Source organism: Lolium rigidum, chromosome 4, assembly GCF_022539505.1.
Source record: "Lolium rigidum isolate FL_2022 chromosome 4, APGP_CSIRO_Lrig_0.1, whole genome shotgun sequence".
NCBI classification, from domain to species: Eukaryota; Viridiplantae; Streptophyta; class Magnoliopsida; order Poales; family Poaceae; genus Lolium; species Lolium rigidum.
Genome location: NC_061511.1, coordinates 227,865,914 through 227,875,145, shown reverse-complemented (window position 1 = coordinate 227,875,145; position 9,232 = coordinate 227,865,914). Strand labels below are relative to the sequence as shown.

Sequence of the window (9,232 nt, the reverse complement as noted above, 5' to 3'; positions counted from 1 at the left end):
AAGCTATCAAAGTCTACATGCGCCCTCCGTTCCAAAAAAAAAAAGTTTCTCAATTTTTTCTAGATTTGGATGTATCTATAACTAAAATATGTTTATATCATCTGTATTTAGACAAAGTTGAGAAGCTTGCTTTAGGAACGGAGGGAGTATTCTTACTGTACGTGGGTTAAGTTTATAAGTGAATTATTACTAAATAAGAGGTTCATGTTATATCTCGGTCATCTTTTTTTTCTTTGGCATTTTAAAGAAACTTTCATGAGCGAGCAACCAAAGTTGGATGCACAGGATATGCTCTCGGCACCAGACATGTGATTGATGCAAACAAACATGTAGCATCGCACAAGATTGAATTATTACAAAATAAGAGATCCATGTTATATCTAATTTATCAAAAAAAATTGGTATTTTAAAGAAATTTTAATGAGGGAGCAACCTAAGTTGGAGGTGCCGGATATGCTTTCGGTAAAGACTTGCTTTTTTTTTTGAGAGGAAATGCTGCGATTATATTAAAACATCAAATTGTCTGATACAATTGTGTCCCTAATAAAAGCTGGTGGAGCACCAAGCCAAATCCTACAAACATTATTGTCGCAGCCTTCTTTCGCTAAGACGTGAGCTACTCTATTAGCAGAACGACGAACCGCCTGCACGGAAGCATCACCAAAGGTCCGAAGAAGTGCCTTCACTTCCTCCACAAGCGGGCCATGAGAAGATCGGTCCATCTCCTCCTTCAGCAGCTTGGCTCTTACCCCGGTACTATCAGTTTCCAGTATTACCCGAGCAACCTGTAGCTCCTTTGCCAAGATGAGTCCCCGGCGACATGCCAACAGCTCCGCGCCTTCGGCATCAGCAACATGGGTGAAAAAATGGCAAGCTCCCGCGAGGAAGTCACCATGGTGGTCTCGGATAACCACGCCCGCCCCTCCGTTGCATTCTCCTTGGCGAAAAGCTCCGTCAGTGTTCACCTTTACCCAGTCCTGTGTCGGTGGAAGCCAGCGCTCAACCGGAGCGGCCACACACGGTCCTGAGGATTTCAAATTCCGCCATTCCTCAACCTGAGCAATAGTCTGAGCGACAACCTTACTTGGGTCATCCAGTCTATGAGTCTCCCGGGCATTGTTCCTGGCTAGCCACAAATTATAAATCAGCATAAAGAACCAGGCGGCTTCATCCGCGGAACGCCGACCTATCCAATCCAATAACCAGCCTTTGAGGTCTGCATGGCAAGCTAGTCTTTTTGGCAGGGAATCCAACTTGACTCCCGTCTGGGCCGAGAGGAGTGACCATGCCGAAGCCGAATGGGGACAAGTCCAGAAGCGATGAACCAAGCTCTCGGATCTGCCGCACGCTAGACAGACAACGCCGTCTTTTATTCTCCTATGACTGAGCTCCGTTCCCACTGCCAGGCCATTTTCCACTAGCCTCCACATGTGCACCTTCACCTTCCCCGGTACTGGAGTATCCCACAGCGCCAGCCACCCCTTGTGATCTTGGCATGATCTTGACGATTCAGTAGCACCTCTAGCATCTCTCTTTCTCTGAACCGCCAAGTGGTAAGCCGATTTAACCGAAAAAACACCATTTTTTGTGTAGTTCCAAGCTCTGAAGTCTTGTGTACCCGGGCGTCCAACTGGAGTGCACAGAATGTCGGCAGCATCGATATCAAAGAAATGTTGCCGGACCATCTCCTCATTCCACGCACCCCCCTCAGGCACAATGAACTCGCTTACTAGCCTCGGGCATTCTTCCTCTCTTTGTCCCAGTGGACATTGAGCACCTGATCTCGGAATCCAATTGTCCTCATGCACCTTTATGGATGTACCATCCCCTATGCGCCACACCAAGCCTGCTCTCAGGAGGTCTCGGCCATGTATGATGCCTCTCCAGGTGTATGAGGCTCGTTTGGGGCAACTTGCAGTCAAGAAATCCCCCTCCTTGAAGTACCTCGCCTTCAGCACCCTAGCACACAGGGAGTCGGGCTGAGTGATCATCCTCCACCCTTGCTTCGCTAGAAAAGCTTGGTTGAAACATTCATAGTCTCGGAAGCCCAACCCTCCCCTTGCCTTATTCTTGCACATTCTGTCCCAACCAATCCAATGAACCTTTTTTTGTCCCTCTGAATCTCCCCACCAGAAGTTCGAAGAAATAGAGCTCAGTTGCTTACAGAACTTTTTTGTGAGGAGAAAACAGCTCATCGCATAGGCTGGCACAGCTTGCAAAATTGATTTCACTAAGATGCTTCTACCTTCCTTTGACATTCCTTGTCCTTTAAGACCTTTAACTTTCCCCCACGATCGCTCACGCAAATGTTTGAAGCAGCCATCCTTCGACTTACCGACAACAGTGGGCAGTCCCAAGTATTTCTCAGAAAGAGCCTCGGCTTCAATACCTATCTGCTGCTTCAGCCCATTCTTCACCTCCTCTCGACACCCTTTCCCAAAAAAGACAGATGATTTTTGGAGATTGACTTTCTGCCCCGAGCTAGCCTCATAGTCACACAGTATTCTCTTGAGAGTGTTCATGCTGTCTTCGGTAGCCTCAAGAAAAACTACACTATCATCCGCGAAGAGAAGGTGGGTAACATGAGGGCCACCCGCCCCAAATTGGACTCCCCTCAACAGATTTTCATGTTGTGCTTCTTTTAGTAGGGCCGAGAATCCCTCGACGCAGAACAGGAACAGGTAGGGGGATAGCGGGTCACCCTGTCGTAATCCTCTAGACGGTAGGAAGCTGTCAGATAGTCCTCCATTTAATTTCACTGAGAATCGGACAGTGGTAATGCACCTCATAACCATCCCTACCCAGACCTCTGAAAACCCCAACGTCCGCATCATCTTCTCAAGAAATATCCATTCGACCCGATCATACGCCTTTACCATGTCTAGCTTGACCGCACACAAAGGGGTTTTTCGCTTTCTTGTCCGAATTGCCTGTGTACATTCATAGGCCACAAATACATTGTCAGTGATCAACCGCCCCGGAACGAATGCACTCTGTTCCTCTGAGATTAGAATTGGAAGGATCCCTTTTAGCCTATTAGCCAACACTTTTGAGGCGATCTTATACAGCACATTGCAAAGACTAATTGGACGGAATTGCGATAGCGATTCAGGCGAGTTCACCTTCGGTATCAGTACCAACACAGTATCATTGAAGTCATCGGGACACTCCTTTCCCGCCAAAAAATCCCTCACAGCTCTGCACACTGCCGTCTTCAAATCAGCCCAATGGCGTTGAAAAAACAGTGCAGGAAGCCCATCCGGCCCAGGTGACTTCGTCGGCCCCATTTGGAAGAGGGCCGTCTCTATTTCCTTATCAGAGATAGCTGCAGTCAGCTTCCCATTCATATCCCTGTCCACTACCTCTTCAATACGATTCAGAATTCGATCCATGTTTGAGGCCCCTTCCGAGGTGTACAGAGTGGCATAAAAAGATTGTGCCAGGTTGCGCATAGCCTCATCCGTATCACACCTACTGCCGTCAGGGCGCAGGAGAAAACGGACCGTATTCTTTCGCCGTCGATGAGTTGCTCGGTTCTGGAAAAATTTAGTGTTGCGGTCACCCGCTTTGAGCCACTCTTGTCTAGAGCGCTGTCGATACATAATTTCTTCAGTTTCATAGACATCATGCAGCCGTCGCTCTAAATTCCGTACCTCCAGTGAGGAATCCGAGATTAGAGCATGCTCTTTGGCCTTTTCAATCTCTCCCTTCAGCTTTTTAATTTCTTTGCGGACTGACCCAAAAGTATTATAGCTCCAGGATTGCATTTCTTTTGATACCTCCCTCAGCCTGTTACATAGACCTACAACACTTTCCCCATGTCCAACAGTTGACAGCCATGCATTCTTCACCATATCATCGTAAGTTTCATGCCGTGACCACATTTCTTCATACATAAACCCTCTAGCGAAAGTCGATGGCCGGCTGTCCGGCTCAGCGCGAACTTTTATTAGGAGAGCCATGTGATCAGATTCTTCAGTAACCAAATGCTGCACATTGGTAAGGGGAAACATACCCAAGAAAGATTCATTTGCCGTGGCCCTGTCCAATCTTGCTTGTACATTATTGAGCCCTTCTCTTTTGTTATCCCATGTGAATGGGTAGCCAGAATACCCCAGGTCTACAAACATGTAGCATCACACGAGATTAAAATTGAGCAACACATTACAGCGAGCAGGCCAAATCTACAGCCGATCAAGAAATCAGTCAAGAATTAATAACGAATTAAGTCCATGCCTGGTTATGAAATATAGAGAGTAGCTTGTTCATGAAGAAACAGAGATGCCGAAATTCATGGGCATCACCATATGGAAACGAGGAAAGGATTTCATATAAACCGCTGAGGAGAAAACATGAATCAACCCATAGATACGGTATGTATTTACTACAGCTTGGATTTGACTACAATAATGTTTCAAAAAACCTGTAACAGGTCATACAATACGTATTTACCATTTGCATCAAAGTTTGGACCTGATTTCGACTTACATATCAAGGATGAAAGAGGACTAATATAATCCCTGACAGTGGTAGAATCAGTAACCCTAAGCTATCAAAAACTTTGTCGTTTTTATCCCTTGGTACTCCCTCCGGTCGGATTTAATCGACGCGGAGGGAGCATGTGCATATTCGTTTTTGGCAGGTGCTTGCGTCAATCTTTTCAGTCCCGAGGTAGTACGTCAGTTAAATTTATAATTGAATTATTACAAATAATAGATTCATGTTATACTCGGGAGAATCTAAGTTGTCAAATTTTCTCGGTATTTCCTGAACACTTTCATGACAAAGTTGGATCCACAGGGTGCACCACAAGCCTTGGCAAACGGGGTATGTTCTCGCGATTGATGCAAACAAAACATGTAGATATAACCAATACAAGCCATTACACCAGATTAAAATCGAGCGACATATTGCAGCCAGGAGGTCAAATCTACAGCCGAACAAGAATTCATAACAGAGTAAGTTAATGCCTGACTATGAAATATAAAGAGTAGCTTGTTCATGCATGAAGAAACAGAGAGGACGAAATTCATAGGCATCACCATATGGATACAAAAGGAAAGAAATTCATATAAATTGCTGAGGGAAAAACAAACCTTGATGGGCTATGGATCATGGTCCTCGTGTAATTGCTGCGCCTACCGTCCGGACAGAGAGAAATCTGCACAAGTTTGAAAGAGGAATCAGGAACACCATGAATAGCCGTGCACCCCGATCTGCAGAAGCGGAGACTAGAGGATAGCACGGCCGGGGTCGCGGCCCTAGCCATCGTCTAGCTGGGTTCGTTCATGAAATTTATGAATAGCCGTGCACCCCGATCTGCAGAAGCGGAGACTAGAGGATAGCACGGCCGGGGTCGCGGCCCTAGCCATCGTCTAGCTGGGTTCGTTCATGAAATTTTGCATCGATCTGGAATTCCGGATGGAGTGAGGCAGGAGATAAGAGAATCGAGCCATAAATAACTACCCCTTGCATAAGCGCGACGTGGCTCCAGCGGAAAGCACCGGCTGCACAGGGGGGCGGCTCTCTCGCGGGCCAGGCGGTCAGTTACCACGCGGGTACACTCGTTGGTTTCCCTGCGAATTCAGAACTCGTTCCGACCAAGGAGCGATCTCAGATCTGACGCATTACCGGAACCAAAAGTAGAAACGAGAGCCTGACGTCAGCCAGTACTAGGATAGAGCAGGTCCCATCTGGCAGAAAACTGTATGTGTAGGTCTGTAGGGTATTTACATCTAGTACTAGCTGAACCGCCAGTGTGTTGTCACTCTACATTGAAGCGTTCCGTTTGACGACTGAGCGCGAAACTTAATTGCTAACTATATATTTCGTGAAAGTGAGCATCAAACATACTTTTTGGCACCTAAAACTCACTTTTTGTATCTGAAATAGAGGTTACATTCTCCATGGGTAGGGGATAAGAAACTCCCGAGAATCGCCACACTTGTTCCGTCGACCCCATAGTACCCTAGCTAATTTGTGGTGAGGAATGTTCATAAATGGCATTCGGAAAATCCGTAGCTAAATAATAACAGTCACGCCACAATGTCGAGAGAATTACCTCCCTCATTCAATATATTCACCACTTCCAGGCAGTTCGACGATGGCATGATCCGGTTGCATCTCATAGATTGCGCAAGGACAAGTCCTTGCTTAACAGCGTGTGCTTCTGCTAACATCACATGGTGGACATGTTCAAGCATAGTGTTTCTAGCTGCATTGGAACCTTCATTGTTGTCCCGGATCACCGCTCCAGTTGTACCTCACAACAGATCAACATCAAAGAAAGCGCCCACATTGATCTTAACATAGTCCTCCAAAGGCTTCACCCATCCGCCCTTCTTCAGTTTAGCTTTTGGAGATTTGCCAGCGATGTAGTTTGAATAAATGTCATCACTTGATCTCGCCGCCTACTCTGGTCTTGTATCACCTCATCGTCTCATCGTTCACAGCTCTACGCCTCTCCCACCATAGGTATAAACTCGGCACCGCTATGAGCTCAGGTACACAAACACTTTCCCTCGCTAGAGTAACTTGGTGTTGTGCCTCTAGAATATAATCAATCACTGGTTAACCCGCACAATCAATCACCGAAGATGATTTGGGCATCAAACTTGGTTTCTAGTTAACATGTACTTTTCTCCCCCGCCATGTTTCCGATCTCAATGAAATTATGCTTTAGTTTTCATTATTTTTATCATGAATAACAAATTTCACGAACATGTACTCTCCTCGAAACAACTTTCGTATTTTCATCTTCTAGATAGGTGTATTTGGTACTGACCTTTTGAAAGGGTATCTTACCCTTATCCGTTATTTGGGCTAATGATGACACCCTAACTAGTGTGTGAACTAATGCTACCTCTAAGTGATATGACATGGTTAGTCACAACTGATGACAAACGATGGTTTGAGACCCCCAATTTCATTTTAAGAGAAGTGGTGGTGTGTTTGTTTATTTTCCTCTTGATTTATGTTTGAGTCATATGAAACACCGCACTATTAAGAGGGGCGGTCTCGATGAGCTTATTGGGGATATTGTTAGCACCCTAAACACAACCTACCACCCATATACCAACACATAAAAAGACAGGAGAGAAAGTTCGAAGGATAAACAGTCGTTTTGAAGGTTTTCAGCAAAACCGGCGGCCAAACTGGAAGTGCCTATCCTAGCGTTAGAACCGGCTAGGTGGTGGCACCACGTCGGTGCCTGAAGAAAATACATAATGGTTTCCCTTTCGGCTAAGGGTCGTAGACTGTTGGATGGTTTTGCTTAGGCACCGACGCTGGCCTAGCACGCTGGAATGGATCAGCGGCATGCCATCTGTGTCGCCGGTCAAGTCTAACAGGCTACCCAATGTTCAACCTACCATTTTGGCGGTAGGCCGGCCCACTGATCTGGGCACCGGTTGGTTCGGCGAGAGCTCAGGCGCTGCCGACTTTCTCCCAGACTGATTCGGTGTGACTATTTCAAAACAACTAGTTTCTCCCCCATTCCCCAAGCAAAAAATATCCCTTCTTCCACCCTGAGAAAAGCATGTCCAACCATTCACACCATATCCTTGTGCTCTCTCTCTCTCTCCCCCCTCTACCCAACCAAAGCCAAATCACTTTGGTAGACAGTAAGAGGAGGTCCCGATCTACGATCCCACCAAGCCAAAAATCCTCCTCCTCGAATTCATCGAGCAACCTTATTACTCTTTGGTTTGTGGGAAACTCTAGATGGCTAGGGTCACTCGAAGCATTCGGGTTGTGGATTTGCTCCAAGAGGAAGTTTGTGAGGGTTTGGAAACCACCTTAAAGTCTACCATGAGTGAGCGAGCTATTCCTTTGTGTGATAGGCTACGGAGAAAATTGTGAGCCTTCATGGCGTTGGGAAGTCATTCATCGGATCCCACACCTCTCCAACGTGACGTACATTCCTTTCAATAAAGGTAACACGGGAATACATGTTCGTCTATGCGTGCCTCGGTTATTTCTAACCGATCTCTTTACTTGTGTTGTTTACTCTTGTAATAATATTCGTGCTTGAAGTAGCTCGTATCATCATATAGGATGCACCACCTAGTTTCCTTAGGCTCACTTACTATTCCGCAAAGCTAAAAATTGCTAAAGAAATTAAAGAAAATTTGTAGAACCTATTCATCCCACTTATATATGTTACCATCTCTATCCTTTCAATTGGTATCGGGGCATGGGTTCTCCAGTTCTTGTATAATGTTCTTGGTTAATCTGTTGAAGTACAGTTCTTGGTAGGCACTCCAGTTAGCTGATGCATTATGATCTTTTTTACTTAGCCTAAAATCTTCTTGGACTATTTTAACTTCTCCACTTTTTCTTGTGCATAAAGAGTTTTTTTAGATTAAAAATGTCCCTGCAGTGGTCACCTTTCTCAAAAAAAATAAAAAAAAATAATATGTTGCAATCTGTTTGTTAGAGCATCTCCAGCCGTTGGGGCTCCCGGGCCGAAATCCGGCACTATTTAGCGCCGGATGGATGTAATTTTTTTGCCTAGGGAGCCCATTTTTCCAGCGGTGAACCCAGAATGGATGATTTTTTTTTGATAAATAACAGCGAATTCAGACAAAACAAGGCGAAATTCGTTCAAACATAAGCGAAATTTAAAGATATTTAACATACGTACGCCAAGTTCGTACATATATAGTCAAAATTCATACATATATTTGAATTCGGCCAAATGAAAACATAAACTAAAAGTAATAAACTACTACATGTCGTCGTCGCTCGAGTTCCCGACGTCGGCGCCGCCGGCGGCATCCCCAGGGGGGAGTTGCCGGCCTCGATGTGCGCGAGCACACGGGCGAGCGTGCGGCCCAGCGCACCCCACCAGCGCCGGTAGCCGGCGGCGTTGTTACGCGCTGGAGGAGGGGGAGGACCGTCGTACGCTGCGAGTTCTCGTTCGTGCCGGAGACGGAAGAACTCGTTCCAGGCATCGTAGTTGTCGGCGCGGTACCGCTCCTCCGCGCGCTGCTCATCGGTGAGGGTGACCTGCATAGCGTCGATAGCGGCGTCGAGCTCGTCACCTCCCACCGGAAGCGGCGGGATCGGGACTCCCCCCGCGCTCAGGCGCCATCCTCCGGGCACGCGGAAGTCCGGCGGCGCCGGGTAGCTCGCCATGTGCAGGAGTCCCGCCTCCCACTGGTGTAGGGAACGGCGGCCGAAGCCGTTGTTCGCCGCGCCGTGGCCCGCCATTGCTCGCTGGTGGAGGTGG

The 9,232-nt window shown here is 46.8% G+C and overlaps 1 protein-coding gene across 1 annotated transcript; it reads right to left on the bottom strand.

Annotated features, from left to right (window-relative positions):
* Positions 1-506: 506 nt before the first annotated feature.
* Positions 507-4,067, bottom strand: LOC124648346. Its single transcript, XM_047188130.1, has 2 exons — positions 4,016-4,067; positions 507-3,924 (listed from the first exon to the last, which is right to left on the bottom strand). The coding sequence occupies exon 2, from the start codon at positions 3,894-3,896 to the stop codon at positions 507-509; it is 3,390 nt and encodes a 1,129-aa protein (XP_047044086.1). The 5' UTR covers positions 3,897-3,924; positions 4,016-4,067.
* Positions 4,068-9,232: the final 5,165 nt, after the last annotated feature.